Genomic DNA, 19,951 nt, shown 5'->3' with positions numbered 1-19,951 from the left:
GGAGTGGGTTAATGCTGCCCGGACGCAGACCTGTCAGGCTGCATTGCGTCTGTGTGGGATAAACCTGTCCAGGAAAACAGAGCAACTTTATATTTGCCAGAAACAGAGTTAAGACCAGGATCTGTCTTTTTGGACCTTTTACCTTACTCTAAAGATTATTATGCAAGTGCAAATATAGTTTTTTTGGGAGGGTGAGTGTGGACAATTATAAGAGCAATATAAGGCTTAATTTCACCTGGTGAGAAGGTCCTACAAAAAGCTACTTTAGTAGTTCAGTTTCCTGGAATTAAAATGAATGTTTTTCAAATCAAATAATTTTCAAACATAACATGCCCAGCACATACAGTGCGTTAGCCTGGAATCTTCTCTGCTACTGCCCTTTTCCATAAGTTCCTCTGTACAAAGATTTTTTAGAAGTGGCTTAATAAGATATACCATAGAGAGTATCGTAAAAGAGAGAGGTGGAAAGATTTAGCTTGAAGTGGGATATTGCATGTAGATGAGTTAAGATAAGATAACATTTTATTGATCCCTGTTTCAGCAGCCAGTGACAAGAGGAAGTACAAAAACACACAATAAAAACTACAAAAAAGACAGAAAAGAAATATAAGGTACTTTGTAAGTAATAAAGTAACATAAGTTGAGATATTAAATGAAAATTAAGAGTTGGGATTAAAAGCTATACATGGGTAGACATTGCAGTAAAGCTACATAAACATAGAAGTTTTCACGGTTTTTGCAATATTTGTACAAGAGATTCAATTGAGTTCAGTTATACGATTCTATGCCATCAAGTGGGAACAGAGGTGAATAATTAACAGTATGTCAGCTTCATGTTGCATTGTAAAGTAAAATAGGAACGCAAGGGACAGTGCAGGTGAATCCCATAAGACACGTGGTAGAATGTGCATAGTATACCTAATACTGATCCTATAGAGAGGAAGAAGTCCAAGATGGAGCAGTTCCAGAAATACATGGCTTTAATTGACACTTATTATATGAGAATCATTCTTTCTTTTTTGTGATATATTATTTTATAATTATATTATATGTGTTATATATAATAGGATGTGAGTAAAGGTTGTGACTCTGCCATCTACTGGTAAAGCATCACACCTCATCGTTGATCTTGAACATCACCTCCCGCACTGAATCGTTTATTTATTTTATAGGAATATTGTGTGTTATCATATAGCACTGTGTCCACCCAACCGTTGGTAATGTCAACAGTAGAGATACTAATGCAGTTGGCTACAGAAAGCACCAGACTGTCCGGTTCAGTCACATGCACATATGAACACAATAGGCCTTTTGTATTGATGTTTATTTACGGTATGTTTGTGTCATTGGGCAACTACAACATTTATTCAGTTGCTCAACATCAGAAAGTATGTTATTGAATTTCCAGGTTTTAATTATGTTACTGGGGTGGGCAGTCAGATGCATTTTCATTTTCTAGGCTCATAACTGTTCTTTACCTGTCTTTATTTAGAATAGAGGTCCTTCTGATGATGTCCAAACGTGAATGGACCTTCGTTCGTTGCCACCAAACTTTAACAACTTGGTACAAATTCTTTTTGTGCAGAATGGTTCTGATGCATTAAAAATAGACATGCAGTTAAAGGCGACTTCAACGATTTGCCTTCTATTTGTGAATTAAATAGTAAAGAATGTATCATTTGCAATATAATCACATTCATGTAGATGCCACATTAATATAATATTTACTGTGTTCAATGCTCAATAAAAGCTGTGTCTAATTTTTGTAAGATGTCACATTTTGTATGTCTAATACAATGAAGCTTGATGAGCAGTGTAAACGTTTTCCTGACTTTGTCCAGTTTGACCTTTCTGCAGTTTGTCATTTTCTACACTAGAGTGCAGCAGTAATCTAACTTGAGGCACTGGAGCGTTATATAAGCAGAGCCTGCTACTGTGTCATGAAGTGTGCCAGTGATAACTCAGCCCCTTTTCAGCTTGTGCTTCCAAAAAGAAGCATCAGACTCGATGTAGATGTAGAAGCTCTTTTTTCTGAGTCATCTGAATTTACCTTTTTGTTTGTTTGGTCCAGATGCTACATCTGAAATAACATGAAATCTGACGCACACATTTGTGGAAAACTGTTTGTTTTACATATAGTTTTGGAACAGATACAAAAATACACCAGTCATGGGCTCAGCCTATGGAGGTCCAGATGACTTTACCAGTTGGGTTACGGATTTTGTTTTCAGTGTGGCAGCTTGTGATGAGGAGTGTAGGGCAGAGCGCTCCTACATACTTTTTATCAAGCGGTTTATTATTAGAAAAGGAACTCATCACTAACAATTGCTTATTTATCATAAATCAGAGAGGAAGAGAATTGCTTCCTGATTGCATTTCTGTAAGACCCTGTATGAATCTTCACTGTGAAATAAAGACTGATGAGGCAGCTCAGATTATTTACAATGTTCTAAATAAATAATAAATTTTCCTTCAAGTTATTCCAAGTTCAACAAGTCTCTGTTTCTCACATGTGCACAGGTTTCTGTTCACTGAACACATTCAGTGTAAGTTCATCCCCCGTGATGTCAGAGTTGGTGGGTGACTGGGGATAAATGTCCACAGGAGTCTCCAGGGTGGAAGGGGGTGGGGTTGAAAGCCTGGAGCGTTTGACCTGCCTTCTCCCCCTGAAGCTCCTCCACTCATTGATCCAAAGGTCCCTCGAGAAGAGATTCAGCCTGTCCAGATGCCTGGCATGTACTATTGGGGAGGGAGTGATAGAGTTCTTCAGCACGTGAAACAAGTACCTGGGGGAGAGAGAGTGGTGGTGAGAAAGTAGGCCAGTGAAAAATCTGCAGCCCTTTGAAGTAAATCAGAGCATTCCCTCTAAATATCAGCACTTTCAGACGTATCAGCAACCGAGAGGAAGGCCAAGTCATGGTGCAGTTGTTCCTCACCTTTACAATTTATGTTGTTTAATAATAATCCAGTCTTGACTGTTTCTGCACCACAATACAATTTCATACTTATTTATTTTCTTAATGAATAAACAAATCATAACATAAATCTGTATTATTAATTCAATAATTTCATAATACAGTTCTCATGAGACTCCATGTGTTTAAACAGGAATTGACTTGACTGTGGTTTCCAACCTTGTTGGCTTGTGATTTGAAGTTATTACCATAGGCTCTGGAACAGTGAAGGGATCTTAGATTAGTGTAATAAAAAATTAAAAATGTGTGAAATAATAGTTAAGATTAACACATGTACTATACATAATATAGCAGCAGCATTCTTTCAAAGCCATCCATCCACTGAACATCTCTGTGCTAACTGTTTGAGAGATAACAAAATCAGTGCCTTAAACTAAGCGATGCCTTTGTTACATATAAAAAAGAGGAAGACAGATGGTACTGCAAGACCATATTCTGTTGCTTATATGTTCTTCAGATACAGTATGTGATGAAGTAATGCATGTTCAGTGCATTATGAGGAAAAATGTATAAAAAGAAAAAAATATCCTCAAGTAAAATCTGTATTAGAAATCACTCAAAAAAGTACAAGGACATGATTGAACTACTGTGCCCTTGTGCAATGACAAGGGCACACTAAATGACTGTGCCCCCTCTGGGTTTCCAGAATTACAGACACGGGGGATATTGCTGACAGTACCTGGGTAGAAGTGCCACCACAGTGGTGATGATGCAGATAAGGTAGAACATGGGGTCGGCCATCTGGCTTTGGAGGATCCAGTACGGGTTGGATGGAGGGTTACAGGTGACGCAAGTGGCACTGTAGGCAAGTGTCACGATGAAATAGAGCGCTACACTGCCCACCATAGTCACCCAGTGAACCACCGTCTACAGGACAGATGCAGCAATAAGACAATAACAAAGCCGTTGTTCAAGAAGTCCTTTATTCTCTTTTGTTTTGCTGTATTTCATTGCAAATTAGGTTTCCAGTCCATGTTGACTCAAACTATTTAATGATAAGTGTCTCGCTCACTGGTGCTACACTGTGATTGTATCTAGAAAAAGATATCCATCAGTTCTGTACTCACCCAGGCTTTGATCTCTATTGACAGATGCAGCAGGATAGTAAATAAAGAAACTGTGTTCAAAGGAGTTCCAAAGGTAAAAACATCGATGTCTGTATCCTGGTATGCCTAAGGGAGAAAAACGCATGTGTCAAAGAATTAAGCAGTGAACCAGTTAGAAAACTCAAGGAATGCATCATGACACCTGAATCATTTTCAGTATGTAATCAAAGACTTTTGGATTTTAAATGTGTCTTACCAAGTATGGAACAAAGAAGCACACCAGACTCTGGTAAAAAGCATCCAGTATGGAAACCCAGAAGGCTGCAAAGTTGTATTCCTAAACAAACACAACACACACAACAATTAAAACCATATTTAGCACCTAACTCAATAAACAGTTTCCAGCTACTACAATTTTAATATGCATTTATAGATTTAGGGACTTTATTATATGTTGTGAGTGTCACTGACCCCTGCACCCTGTCCAGTCCGATACAGTTCAGGAACCCCCAGCAGCAACTCTGCTGAAACATCTTTGTCCATTATCCCAAACATGATGGGCGGTACAGAGGTGAAGAAGAGGTTGAAGAAAATCATCAACCAGTAGTCGATCATGGCAGTGCCAGAGAAGCCACAGAAGAACTGGTACCAGAACAGCAGGTTCACGTACGCCTGAGAGAGACATGAGGTTTTCATGATTAGGTGGAAAAGGGGTTGATTCAGACAGCAGAGATCTGCAGTGTAGATGCAGGACTCACCACATTCTTATAGAAGAAATAAATGATCATGTTGGCCAGTCGAGAATAACACCAGTGTCCATGAACCAGGAGGAGTTTTTTCAGGTGTTTGAAGCGAGATATAGCAAAATCACTGGCCATGACCGCCTTTACATGACAAAGATGAGTCAGGATATGTTTTGGGAAGTGAAACAGTGTGATTTTTAAAGCTAAAGACCTCATTTCAGACCTGCATGCCCTCTTGTCCAGATATCCCAATGCCGATGTCAGCTGCTTGGATCATGTTCACATCATTTGCACCATCACCTGGGGCCACAGAGCGCACATCAGTTTAACAGCAGTCGAGAGTGTATTTAAACAATGTGAAGGTCTTACATTTAAAATAGAAAGGGTGTATTTGTAAAATGAATGTCTTACCAACAGCGAGGGTCATGACCTTGAGTTTTTCCTGGACCAACTTCACCACCCTGCTCTTCTGTAAAGGCGTGACTCTACAGCAGAGCACAGAGCGGCAGCGCTTCGCCAGGTCCACAAAGCGGTCCTCCAGGTCGGACGACAGAGCCATGGCGAGGGTCTGTCCGTCAATAACCAGAGAGATTGCTTGGGTTGTATCCACGTTACGGGGGTCATTGCTGTACCTCCTCACCTCCTCCAGAGTGCAGTCCAGGATGGATGTACATGCGATCTATAGGACATCTACTTAATTAGTTCTCCACTTCATTATCTTATTACAAATAATATTGTGGTAGGAATTGTTTTAAAACTCATTCAACTGATAATAATTACAGTAATTTTTAAAGAAATCATATTAATTAGTTCCAACTTCTTAAATTAGAAATTTACACTCTTGCTGATAGAGACATAACATTACTCTGCTCCACTCAGAACCTTTATTGTTGGAAAACCAACTCAGTGAAACAAATGTATTTAATGCTGCCTAAATTTCATCAGGTTTGGTAGGATGATAATCGTGGGAGAGCATCACTCAGGTTTTTATCGAGTTATAGTAGTAAATATAGTTCATGACCAATATGCCTGGCGTGGGGAGGGAAGGTATTTCCTCTGAGGGTTGAATATTAGACTGCTAATCAGATATGAAAACATTACTTATTGTGTTGGGGGTAGCTGACTCCATTCATCATCAGTGACTAGTCCCTTCTGAGAGAAGCGCTGCAGCCCCTTTATTCCAGAAATGTCCCCGTGTATCCGTCACAACTGACGGATAGTTTTGGTCTACTTGAGACTAAGGATGATTAGACACGCTCAGGTCGTTATGAGGGGCTGCTTCCTGTTGTATTGGGTCTTTAATGACCTCAGAGTAGAAGGGCCCACACCCAACACCTTAAAGTCTTCAAATTTAAATGTGAGGGTTTGACCTTTAGCTGAAATGTAAAAGTGGACAAAAAGGTTGGGTCATTAAATTGCAGAGTTAAAACCGCCTGAACTTCTCGGGAAACACGACTTCTCCTCAGTGACCAACAGTCAGTGCTGCCTCCTGAAACTAGCTGTATGTGATGTGATATAGAAATTATATCTTTAATTGTTTATTTTTCTCACTGTTCAGGGCTTGTAATGTCACACGCCTTTACTGTTTTTATTTTCTGATTCGTTCATTTAAAAACTTCACTTCACAGTGAACAGTCACTTCTTACTGAATGACTCAAATATTCAAATACAGAAAGTGTTTCGTTTATTGTTGTTTGTACTGTTGTTGAAACTAGAAAGATATTCTTAGCTTAGTCACTTAAATCCATTGACCCTCACCGAACTGCTTGCAATTGAGGAAATTCCTACATTTGTTGTTTTTTTTTTGTGTTTTTGCAGATATTTTACTTTTCCCATTAAATACAGTTACCTACCACCATCTATAACCAATTATGCATTTTTAGTGGATTATATTTTACTTTACTTTCCTCCCTAAATATAAAATCTCTGAATATAGAATTAGTTTAAGTCAGCACTGTTACCCCTAAATGAATCCTAAAGTTTTAGTGCAGAAACAAATTGCTCATTAATTAATTTGTCAAATAACACTATTACTACTACTACTACTACTACTACTACTAATAATAATAATAATAATGATAATAAGAATAATAGCAAATAACATGATTAATCAGTAACTGTGTTGATAATGAATATTAATATTTGATGTCCTAGATTAAATTAACTACACTGATTCTTTGAAATGTGGTCAGACAAAAACAAAAAGCAATTTGAATGTGTGATCTCACACTTTTTTCTGATGTTAAACTAAAACAATTTGTTGATTGAGAATACAACTGGCAGCTTCATCAATTCAAATTTATCAGTTTACAAGACACGATAGTGAGTCAGTTGCAGCTCTAGACAGCAGTATGCTAAATGATATTGGAACTAATATTAATCTTAGATTAGATTAACTGTAGAAACTCAGCAGCCGATCAGTTAGGAAAACCAGCTCTGAGTCAAGCAGACGAACTTCAGAGAGGCAGACAGGGGCCTCCTCACCTTGTTTGTGCAGCTCATGTTGATCACAAGGTCTTCCTCTTCGAGTAGCCTACAGGCATAGCCGATGTTGACAGCGGTCTCTGGCTTGTCACCAGTCAGCACCCACACCTGGATCCCCGCCTCCTGCAGTGCCACAAGGGTGTCGGGGACGCTCTCCTGCAGACGGTCCTCGATGCCAGTCGCCCCTACGGGAGGACACAAATTAAAACATAATCCACAGACAGAGCTCATTACATGTACAGTATATTGTTCACATGATTACTATGAATGATATATGTGTGGGGCTGATGAACAGTATGTTACCTAGAAGTGACAGGTTTGTTTCTAGCTGTGTTGCAGTTTCCATTATGAGCTCCTCTCTCCCGTCTATAGCAGCGAGAGCTCTCCTTCTGTTCCCTGACCAGCTGGCATACTCTTTGTCACTCACAACCTGTAGCACATGCAGAAAAGAAATGAAACAGGGCTCTTGTCTTATTGGAAAATGATGCTGGTAAACATTTGGGCGATTATGCACCTTCTTTGCAATACAAAGAGTACGCAGCCCATCTTTAGCATAGCAGTCAAGGTGGTACTGAGTTTTAGTTGCTATAGCCTTCTGATTCCCACTGAGATGCTCTGAAAATAACATCACAGAAATATTTATATAGTTTCATTTTGAATTAAATGACTCTACTGACTAATACATGCAAATAATAAACATGTAATAAATATATATGAATGTACTTTGTCTTGCACATACCTGCGTATGGTGTACCGAGAAGCTCCATGATTGCATAGTCTGCACCTTTAGTGTACAGCACATACTCTTTGGTGATTGGGTGTCGCACCAAAACAGACATTCTTTTCCTGTTGTAGTCAAAGGCCAAGGTGTCCAGCACCTCAAACACCAGGTCCTCCCCAGACGGGAGCCTTACAGTCACACTGTTTGGGGTACGGGCCAGCAGAATGAAGCCATACGCCTTGGCCGTGTACACCAAGGCTGCCTCGTCTGGACTCTCTGCCTCATAGTACAGATTATCTATCTCTGCAGGGTTCTCACACTGGGGTGGAGCATGGAGCGAACATGTTTGGACCCCATTCGTACCTCCAATCTCCTCCATCTTTACAGTACGATTAAAGTGATCCTCCTCTATGGCTGAGTTGTCGGAGCAGGTGCTATTTCTCTTTGGTTTGTGCTGCCTGGAGGTGAAAAGTGAGCCAGTCCTTTTCAGCAAGCTGGACAATGTTCCCAGTGGATTTTTTGTCTGGCAGGAGTGTGACACCCTTCTCATCTGAAACATATATACATATAGATATGGACACATAGATATGCCATTTAATGTCCAATTCAGTCGACCCCCTTGTCCAAACAGACTACATGTGGTGACAACATACCAAATGTCCTCTCTGTTCCTTTTTGTACTCTAAGTAGAAACTCGAGGGAAAACAAACACACAGGCTGCTCCCATCTGACAGACCTCAGAACAGCACAGTCAGGAGCAGCGAGTGCTCAAATTAATGAAGGCTAGCCTGACTGCACCTGCAAATCTCCCTTTACTGTGTGGCTAATTTAGTGAAGAACCTTTACAACCTTAAGAACCTCAGGAACCTTATAAATGAAACAAAGTTAGAGGGGAGGGGAATGTTTCATTCATTGCATTTTCATTCACTTTACAAATTAACTACATCTTTGAGGTCAGTATTAAAATTATTATACTTATTATACTTTACTTAATTCTGGAGATTTTGCTGTAGTACTGCAGCCAAATGGCGTTGGGCTACAACACATTTGCTGATCTCTAGAATTCATTAAACAATTAATTATCTAGTTAATACATTTGCCTCAGTTTGTTCTGACTGAAAAGTTTTCCAGCCATTATTTTAGGAGTTTATATAAGAGTTTAAATAGAAAATGTGTCTATCTTTGCTGTTGTAACTGTGTCCTTCATCTCTACTTCCCATCATCCACAGTTGCAGTAAACAGAGCGCTCACCCTCTGTCTCCGAGCTGTTGCCATGGAAACCACCACCGTGTTGCAAATGGCGAGAGCCAGAAAAAAGTCCAGGTAAGGATCTATCTGCCGTCTGCTGCTGCCGCTGCTGCTCTCTGCCCTGCTAATCTGCTGAAGCAGCTCCCTGTCTGGAATCACCTCAGCTTCCTGTTGGAGTAAAAGTTCATCAGTTTGTTAATTAAAAGCTCATGTTGTTAAACTGCTGCTGGCTTACGCCCAGCTTTCACCGAGCCTGTCACTCATTTGATTAAAAGAAGGACAAGAAGTTTTCATTCATGCAAACATTGTCTGTTAGAGACACAGCATGACAAAAGCTAAAGACGGCCTCCACATCCTGTACTGCAGGCCTCTGCTCTTTGCCCTGTGGACAAAAATAGACTCAAGGCTACTGTACTGTATACCAAGACGATAATGACTAATCTATGGTGCACAGTCACAGTTTGTGTTGCATCAGTGGTCTGTGCCAAATGGTGCCCAGCATGACCATATGTGTGTCACAGACACAGGGGCAAGCTTGAGCCAAAATGGATGTGCTCATCACTGACACCTAGCACTCAGCCATCTGCAGCAGGGGCTGCGACCATGAAGCCTTTTGACACAAAGAAGGTGAAATTGGGTGACACAAAGACACAAACCATAGAAAATCTACTATAATACACCTCTAGTCTTTGAAGCCTTTTTTCTATTGATATCATATAATTCTACCTCTTCTGGCAACTGGAAGGAGACACTTTTTTGTTTTGAGACCAGCTGAAAAAGCCTGGGATCACTGCCCTTGGCACTTTTTAGTTTATATTTGGCTGGAGACAAAAAATCTGCTGTCATACTGATAACTGCATTTTCTTGGCTGAACCACACTTTCCGTGATGTAAGAAATCATCGTACTGTAAGTGCCCTGCTATAAGTTCAGAGCAGTAAGACGTCAAGCCAGCCTTCCCATCCTCCTACATGACTACTCCTCACTCATGAATATGATTTTGTGGGCCCCTCAAGGAGACTTTAGCAAACTGCCTGACTTTTCTTTTGAGATATCGCAAGTAATTGTTGCTTGCAGTGACCCTGCATTACCTGCCCTACAATTTCAAGACAAGCAAAGCAATAAGTTCACCCCACTCTGAGTTAAATATATTTCTTCTTCCTGACAGAACAATCATCTTACCAGTGGAGTGCTGAAGGCGGCATTGCTCTGGGCCGTCCCTGAGATCTTGCTCTGGTGCCGGCGGCCATGATGATGTTGTATGTTTTCAGGGCTGGCTTCCTCAGTATCCAAGGACCATCCAGCCTGTGAGGGTTGGGGCCGCTGGTTGAAGATGACCTCCTCTTCTGATTCTGGTTCTTCAAGGACAGCTAGGCGGATGGCTGCAGGAACCATGATGTACATACAGTGTTATATATACTGCATGTTAGTAGTTTTCGCCACAAATGTAGTGTCAAAGCACTTAAACGGCCTGATTTGACATCCTCGCTGAGGTGGAAGGAAAGACTCCTAAAGCCTTTCAGTTAGACAAAATAAAGAGACTATTGTAGGAATCACACGAGAGGCAACTCAACTCCAGGGTAAATAGATCGGTAATGCAATTAGACAGTATAGCGCATCATATTAGTGCTAAATAGTATTAAATACACAATATGTACAAAAGGCAAATGAATCTGTCTGAGTAGAAAATAATATGCAGATGATGGGTTTAAATATTCCAAATATACTGATAATAAGTATAATTTGTTCTATTAATTTGCTGTATATGTTACCATGTACTCTGTTTTATGGATTTGCTTCTTAATATACAAAATGAAAGAGTTACAGATGCAGATGCAGATCATATAATTATTAATTATGTCACAACATAAGAGGAACAACAGGAAGTTCATACTAACCAACTAACAGACATATACGTATACGTATGATATTATGCAATTTGACTTGGTTATGGCTCGGTGAGCAGCCACACAAGACAGGAATGCTGCAGAAAACAAAACTATTCTTAGACCCTAATCACTAGTAGGACTAAATGTGTAATTTGCCAACTACAGCTAGTTGGAAAATTTGCATGTGAGTGTGCTAAATTTGGCACGTTCACAACCTGTTACAATGGTATGCTGAGCATGCAGTATGCCACTGTGTTCCAGCTGTGTGCTAATATTTTGCACTTAAAAAAAAAAACTACTAAATGAAGGCTCACAATACATCACAAAAGCAGATGAATTTCAGGGATATTAATGTGAAAGAGACAAGTACCACCACAGCTTGTTTAGGATCCTAGTCTGGGAGGAGTGTGTTGCACCAATCTCAGTGATGTAAAATGAAATATCATGAAAATTTTCATAAAATTCTTTAAATCAAGAACATTTATATTAGTTTAATGACCAAAGAAAGGATTCAAGAAAGGATTCATAAACCTTCAGACGGACAGAGCACAGTGGAAAGAGGTGTCGGGGTTTAAAGACATACAAAAATATGTAGAGGACGAATATGAAAAGCTGCTGCATCTGTCTTTTTAAAAACTTTTCAACAATGGGGGTTTACCATTCTCTTTGTGTGGGTACTCTTTGCCCATGATGGAGCATCGCCGAAACACCATCTTGTTCTCAGTAAGGGTGCCAGTCTTGTCTGAGAAGATGTATTCAATCTGACCCAGGTCCTCGGTGATATTCAGGGCCTTACACTGCATGCGGCTGTCAGTCTCCTCATCATACAGATCAATGTCATTAGTGATGAAGAAGATCTGGCCAACCTTGACGAACTCAATGGAAATGTAGAGGGAGATGGGAATCAAGACCTACATAGGAGAAGAGAGACAAGGTGAGGGAAGGATGGAAAGGAAACAGAGAAGGAAGTAATTGGACAAAGGAGATGACAGAAGTAAGAGAAAGCAGCGAGGAGACCGGAGGAGAACGGAGTGATTTATTTATTTTTTTAAATAAATATGGACACACTCCAACAGTCCTGAATATTCTCACACCCATTCAGAGTCATTCACCTGCAGCAGGATGATCATGGTGAAGAACATGTAGAAGCTAGACAGGCTTGCACTCTCTGGGTCACCGATTCTGCCGGGGACCAGGTAAGGGGGCTCACCGGGCAGTGCCTGCAGCCATAAGAAGTGACCTGCATGTGTGAGGACAGGAGGATTAATCACATCAACTATCGCGTATAGAGGGAAGCTATTTTTGGCACCACACCTTCTCCCGTCTCCTCCTTTTACTCCTGATATGCGTTTTGGCTTGTTGCCCAAATGACTGAGCTTCCTTTCTTTTTTAATGGAACTTCATTATCTTATAAATGTAAAAACATTAATCACGAACCACTTTTGTGGTTAAGTTATGTAATGATTCACTGACCTACTGCTCCAACGAGACACATGGCGAAGAGGAGAATGACGCAGAACATGACGTCTGTGTTCAGCTTCCGCTCTAGTTTGCTGCGCTTGTATCTCGGCCCATTGTTGTTGAGCATGGATTTGGTTTCGTGGCCTTAAAGGGTGGATCAGAAGTTGTCAAATGATCGTTAGTGAACACGAAGGGAAAGTTCTGGGCAATTTAATTAAAGGTAAAAAAAAAAAACAACTAACTACTACTAACACATTAAAGTAAGATGGACATCAGAGTAGTGCAATAACATTTAGCATCATCCCTTCCAAAAGTATTGGAACAGTGAAGCTAGTTCCTTCCATGTGACTAACAGGTGTGTCCTATTACATTTATTATTCAAACAGGTAGACTAAGGAAAACAACAGTGATTGATGACAGAAACATTGTGAGAGCTGTAAAGAAAGACCCTAAAACAACTGTTAGTGACATCAGCTACAACCTCCAGAGGGCAGGAGCCAAAAGTATCACAATGAACTGTTCACAGAAGACTTCATGAACAAAAGTACAGAGGCTACAACTGAAGATGCAAACCACTCATTAGCAAGAGGAATTACAAAGACCAGGCTCAAAAGTTCTGAGACAAGTTATGTGGAGATGGACCTTTACCAAAGTGATGGAAAGGCTAAAGTTTGGAGAAAGGCAGGATCTGCTCATGACCCCACACATACAAGTTCATGTGTGAAACACCGTGGTGATAATGTCATGGCTTCTTCTGGGACAGGTTCAATAATCTTCATTGATGATGTAACACATGATGGCAGCAGCAAAATGAGCTCAGGAGTCTCCAGAAACATTTGGTCTCACACCTCTTCTGATGTCAAACCCAAATGTTTTTCAGTCTACAGCAAAAATAAAAGAACTGGCCTCACTGTTCCAATACTTTTGGAGGGGTGTACATGAGATTAAATCATAATGTAGGATAATAAAAGGTGCAGAAAACAGACTTGAAAGATTCTGTGAATAAGTATCATAAACATGTGACATTGTGTGATTGAGTAAGTCAAACATTTCCTAGGTGGGAAATTTGTATTTGTGACCTCGGGGGTTTCTCAGTTAGCTACAAACACACTACAAGCTCAAGGTCATGGCAGCGAAGCAGCTGAGAAAATGGAGACTGTACCTGCAAACACCACAAAGCCAACAGCGTAGTCTGTGTTTCTCACTGTGCAGCCTCGCAGCAGCAGACTCTCGATTCCAGTTCCAACCCTCTCCTTGTCAGGTTTCTCTCTGCAGCAGATGAAAATGAGAACCTAGTTTGTGCTTTCATTACAGCTACATCTCATCAGATGTTTTCCTGCTTCCTGGCTATATAGAAGCTGGACAACATGGATAGGCCATCTGTAAGAACTGTGGTGCCTATGGTCTATTAAAGCCACATTATGTCTCTGGTGGCATCAGAAAGTGCAGAGAGATGGTAGGAACTAATTGTGCTTGACTGCTCTGTTTGACCAATTTGCGTATTTGATACTCACACATAACACTTGAAATGATTCAGATTGTTGTTGGGCTTTTCACACACCACTACGCTGTTGAAGCTTTCAGGTTCCAATTCAGGATCCTGGCAAAGAAGAAGAGGCGCGGAGTCACTACAGCATGAATGACTTTAAAATGTAACTTAACCTGAATCTCCAAACGGTTTTCAAAATATGCATTCAAGCTCTATAATCTAGCAGGTATGTGTTCTCTGTCTGTCACCATGACCTTTACATAATGTAATGATCTGCGGTTACTGTCAGTAACGTGAGGACGCATGACAGTTTAAGTGTGTGAAATGTGACCAGGGAGAGAAGAAGAAAGGTGAGGCAGCAAACATGGACTTGTGCTCAAACATATGTATATGAGAAGTATTAGATATTCTTGCCCCTCACCGAGTTACATAGACCAGGTACCACCCTCCTCTGCTTCAAGTTGGTCTCTCCATCCAGGTTGGCCGTTTCTATGTGGCACACACCGTTGGGGTCAGATGTGTGCAGGAGCAGGAGGTCCGCAGGAATGATCTCATTGCAAACCACCTTCACAAAATCCCCCACTCGCACATCCTTCCAACGCCTCTGCATAAACTGCTTCTCCATCCTGAAATCAGAGAGATGGGTCATTTATTAAAAAGACACAGTCTCGGGTGGTTTTTATATTGATTTATGTCACATTTATTACTGCAACATTGGAAAGTATCTACTTAAATTAGGAAATGAACAAAACAACCAAATGAAAAATCAATTGTGTTGTTTTTGGAAAGAAGCATTGTTTTAGTGCTTTGGAGGGTTTTTAACTATTTAGAAGAAGACACACGACATCAAACATTACGAGCTGAAGCTGTTTCCAGATTTTGGGGCTTCTCGCAGAGGTAAATCCTTTCTGCTTTGAACCTGAATTTCAAGTTGACAGAGAGTTGCAGGCATGCTGCCCTGCATGTAGGACCTGATCAGGTGGCTGCCCCAACACCAAACCACACCTCACTACACAAAGCCAAGAACAAAGATACATTTTTTTGGTATGTAGCACTTACAATTTAATAACAACAAATGTTTTTTTCTAGGAAGGAGGATGTTTCACACACTCTATTTATATAAATGATGGGGGGAAATATTGGAAATACCTCTTAATATAGTGGACTCTACTTACTCATCTAGCTTTTCAGCTACACTATGTGTCTTTGTCTCACTATTGTGGAGAAAACAAGTCTTCAGTGATAAAGTGACACTTTAAATAAATAGCATGTTTGTTCAGATCACATGCATTGAACCCTCAGGACAGACAGGACCAGCCTGCAAGGTGTGGTGACTGAATTCAATGCTTTGTAGTAAGTATGAAATAAAAATAGACATTAAGCAAAACATTAACTTACGCAATGTTTGAACAGCATGATTATCCTTTGACTCAGGGTGGTTTGACATAAAGACAAAATGGATTGGACGAGTTTGACGCCACGTCACGCACAAATGCGCACTTAACAAATGTACGAAATAAGCATGCCGGTGATAGCTGACGGGAAACAAGCACACATAGCCGTGGGCAGATTCCTTCATGTACATTGAAACTGGTTTCATTGTGACTGAACAGAAAGGAAGAGTGAGTGTGTGCAATTCAAAAATGTATTCCTGAGCTTCATCTGGAAACATTTGTATAGTTCAAAGAAATCCCAGCCTATCGATTTTGTTCTAATCTTTACAAGCTCAAAATTAAGCTTCATCGCCCGTCCGACGAGCCACAGGGGACCCATGATAACCCGCTCGCCATGACTCAACTGCTGTTTGCCTGATTGCGTGAGGCAGAGGCAACTGGTGTCCACTAACAGGCCCAGAGGGGCTGACGTGTTCTCCTATAGTGTCTGAAATGGCGTGTCTGGAGTCAGCACTTCAGGCTACCTTAACCCTATCACCACGAAGACACACATGATGCAGGCTTTCCTCCAGCTGAGGCTGCTCTTCACAACATCCATGCTGAAATTTGAACGCAGGCAGCTGCTAGTTAGTTGACACATCCTTGCAGAGGTTGAATCTCTTAGGATTCATCATCAAAGGTGGCTCCAATCACACATGGAGAGAGGAAATCCACATCCCCTCCTCCTCGTCCCACTCTACTCCAAAATCACAGCAGTGGAAGGGTTGAATGTGACCGTGCTTTGTGAATTATTCATTTTTCACCAGTAATTCAAAAATAGATAACCGCTAACCTTGCTTTCTGTGCTGACGCAACAGGATTTCATCAAATGTGCACAATGCGATGGGGAGAGATATTGTTGTTGTGCTCTTCAAAAGAGGAATGATCTCCCACACATTTTCTATTTCTAAGTCAAAAATTCCCACAGGGCGCTGAAACGCAGAGGAGGTAAAACACACAGCGTGCACAATCACACAGATCTACACTCTCGTGCAGGCATCAACACGCGGCATGATAGGAATTGCACAACACAGATGTGGAGGTGCTGTCAGTGCATCGTCAGTGTTTTCTCGAGCCACATCAAGCAGGAACAGCACAACGGACTGAATCTAAACCGGGCACACTCTCTTTGACTTACCTACTGTATACTAAACATGGTGTGTTGTTGAGCTTCCTGTCCGACTGATACCTCCTGAAGTCCTCCCAGGCGTCCTTCAGGGCTGTCAGAGACATGATGACACAGATGGGGATCAGCGCCACTTCGGGCTGGAAGGCATTCACTACAGGGAAAAAGTTCAGAATGGCCAGGCCCACAAAGTAGATGTTGGCCAGACGGTGAAACTGCTCAATGAGGTTCATGGGGATGAAGAGGAGTGGGGTGTATTTGGTGGTCTTTATGGCATTGCCGGGGAAGTAGCGGTTGGGTTGTTTCGCTTTCTCCAGGCCTTCATAAGGCAGATTTGACTGCAAGCTGCGGAGGTCCATCTTCCTCGCCCTCTGACCTCTAAGAGCATCTCTGACCAGGGCCAGAGGGCTCCTCCACGTCATGGCTGCTGTTGTCCTTTCGCTCCTCTCAACAACTTTTGCTTCCCATCCTCTAGATACTCACAACTCCTCTGAGGTAAAGACACGTGCCCTCTGCGCCAGTGATTCCCTGTCAGTGAGGTTGTAGACTTGGTTAGGTGACAGCACACCTTGTCCTGCTTGGGGTCCACCCCTTGCATTAACAGGTGTGTTTGCATTCCTTTCAGCGTCACAGTGAAGAAGCAGCTAATTACAGTAAAAAATGTAGCTCTGAGTGCTTCAGTGGCTCATCTGATTTTACATTTTCTGTCAATAATCACATTTCAACAGAGCCACTGACCCCATGAAGTGGTTAAGTAGTCTTTACTGTTATCAACACTTCGTACATGATGCTGCTTTTGATAAATAGACACACAAAAGAAAATTGGTGATAAGTGAGTCATGGTTCAGAGATTTGAAATGACAACACAGATTGTCACAAATGCAGGCATGTATGAAATATCGGCGAATGAACCCCGATGCTTATACAAAAGGTATCTTTGTTGTACTTAAATGACAGTTTCACAATTGTTTTAAAAGTTTGTTTTAAACCAATAGGCAAGTGCCTATATGAGCACCGAAACAGGTTCTCTTGCTCTATATTAGTCTGTCTATAGAGAATAGAGTAAGTGACAGGACAAAATCCTCAGTCCTCTCTGTGTAAAATACACGAACAGGTTTATCTCAAAAATAAGTTACAAGCTTTCTGACTCAATAAGGAGCCACTGTTCAGCAAAACACAAAGAGAGAATTGTTAAAGCAAAAAACTATTTAAATTTGGAAGATATCCACGTTTTTATTAAGTTAAGACTGCTGAAACACATTTGAATACAATTTCAAACCACTGTGGATTTTGGCCACCATCTTTTTCATTAAAGGGTCGATCCAGTGTCCATAAGCCTGAAGATTGTAATTATTACCATTGTAGCTACCTTTAAGAAAATCCTCAGATCACCTACAAAAAAATAGGTCATCTTCTTAATGGTGAGGTTTTATTTCACAACAGACAAAGCAATGCTTGTAAATTTTTCAGAGCTTCCTGTTGAAGTCAAAAATTTTGATCAGAGACTGAGGTAAAGCAGCTTCTTGCACAGATGGCACGCGTGTAGGATGCCTTCTACTTCCTCATGTTGACATATGTTGCCTTTTCCAGAACAGGCTGCCAAGCTTGTTTTAACAGACCAGGTTTGCACTGGGTCACTCAGGCATTGGACTTAAATTTAAATTTCAGACACATTTATAGTCATGTAGCAATAAAGCTACATGGACCTGGTTAGTATAAAACACACATGGATGCATCATTGGAAAACTGTTTTAAAATGGAGAGGGGCAGACATCTGTTCTCTTTGCCATGCTCACACTTGAAGGTGTCTATTATGAGTCAAAAAATTAAAACAATTTCCCGTTTCGTCCTTGAACAGCTGACACACGCAGGTGTCTGCTGGCAGCTCAGTGTGTTTTTCCATCACATGCGCGTGCAGCAGGGGAGTGGCGTGATTCAAGTGTGCCAGACTCAACCTCTCACCCGTCCCAGTCGGCTCTGGCTGGGTTTGGCTTGGCTGACACAACGACTGCAGGGTGGCGCAGCTGTGTGTCCACACCGCGTGCACACACACACACACACACACACACACACACACACACACACACACACACACACACACACACACACACACACACACACACACACACACACACACAGACATATAACTCACTTTTGAGAAAAAAAACACACAGGCATTTTTGCATTTCTAATTCCTGCAGTGAGATGGAAACTCTACAAAGCAGAAAGAATGTGGCTTATTTCTCCTCCCAACAACAACAGTATCATTTTTGAAAAGAAGGAAGATGGTGAGAGACAATTTACCGCAAACCGTCTGTGTGTTGTAGTAAGATGATACTGTACATCTGTTCTTCTGAGGAAGAAAAGTAACGTAAAGCTAGATTTTACTGCCAGGAAGAGCCTGAAACAAAGTCCTTGCACTTTATGTTGTGTTGCATCAGCTTTTACAAGTCTTTGCATTTTTAGGTAGTTTTTACAACCAGAAAAATCACACACACACACACACACACACACACACACACACACACACACACACACACACACACACACACACAGAGGCCATGTGCAGTCCTATTCATGGGATGGTTCAGCCTCATCTTTTACACCTGCTATAAAACCCTCTCTACATATTTGAGTTTAAACTATTTAACAAACAAAACATAATGTTCATCAGACATTTCCTTAGGTAAAACATCCTCCGTGTGTTGGTGTCATATTGTGTTCATTCTGTTTCTATTAGTCTATTATTAAACATTACACATTAGTCCCTGATGGAACAAAATCCATTTTTTAAATATACAGTACTTTTACACCATCACATATTCAACAGCATCCATTTAAGGGGTGTAACAGTGGGCAGAGTGCCGTTGGTTTGCTGAGCGAAAGGAGAACATAACATGAGAGGTTGAGGCATGGATGGATGGATGAATTCTTGCTCTTTATTGTCTCCTTTTTATTTGTAGCTGGTGCTTTGGCCCCCGTAGCCAGCAGGCCACAGTTGAGTCCACAAAGTGCATGCATATCTATGGCTCTCTGCATTAATGTCCCCCGAGGCTGGGGCCGGCGCTCAGCCCTGCTCAGACCCCAGTCGAGCCCATCTCAGCACAGACCACCACCGCGGCCTCTCGCTCTGACTACTCTGCCTCTACATCCATTATGCAGCCGACAGTCTCCAGCTGCAGCCTTAGCATCTCTCTGTTCACCCCCACATTTGTTTTTCTGGTTTTTACTACTCTGTCCCTGTGTCTGGTTTAATTGTTCACTCACTCGTTCAGACACTCAGTAATCAGCCCCACATTCATACAGGACACATAAACCTGCCGCCTGTGTATTCTGTT

General features: G+C 41.2%; 1 protein-coding gene across 1 annotated transcript; it reads right to left on the bottom strand.

The window, feature by feature from the left end:
• Positions 1–518: 518 nt before the first annotated feature.
• atp10b (ATPase phospholipid transporting 10B) lies at positions 519–17,133 on the bottom strand. Its single transcript, XM_026358475.1, has 21 exons — positions 16,626–17,133; positions 14,476–14,680; positions 14,080–14,165; positions 13,728–13,834; positions 12,578–12,709; positions 12,217–12,344; positions 11,763–12,015; positions 10,398–10,597; positions 9,221–9,385; positions 7,988–8,519; positions 7,763–7,863; positions 7,552–7,678; positions 7,249–7,433; positions 5,176–5,443; positions 4,988–5,064; positions 4,780–4,905; positions 4,493–4,693; positions 4,278–4,358; positions 4,043–4,147; positions 3,655–3,842; positions 519–2,786 (listed from the first exon to the last, which is right to left on the bottom strand). Exons 1-21 carry the CDS (start codon positions 17,033–17,035, stop codon positions 2,507–2,509), a joined length of 3,957 nt encoding a protein of 1,318 aa, XP_026214260.1. The 5' UTR covers positions 17,036–17,133; the 3' UTR covers positions 519–2,506.
• Between the last annotated feature and the right edge of the window lie 2,818 nt (positions 17,134–19,951).

This window comes from Anabas testudineus, chromosome 10 (genome assembly GCF_900324465.2).
Source record: "Anabas testudineus chromosome 10, fAnaTes1.2, whole genome shotgun sequence".
In the NCBI taxonomy this organism is placed as follows: domain Eukaryota; kingdom Metazoa; phylum Chordata; class Actinopteri; order Anabantiformes; family Anabantidae; genus Anabas; species Anabas testudineus.
Note: the sequence above shows the minus strand (reverse complement) of the source record. Positions and strands in the feature narration are given on the sequence as shown.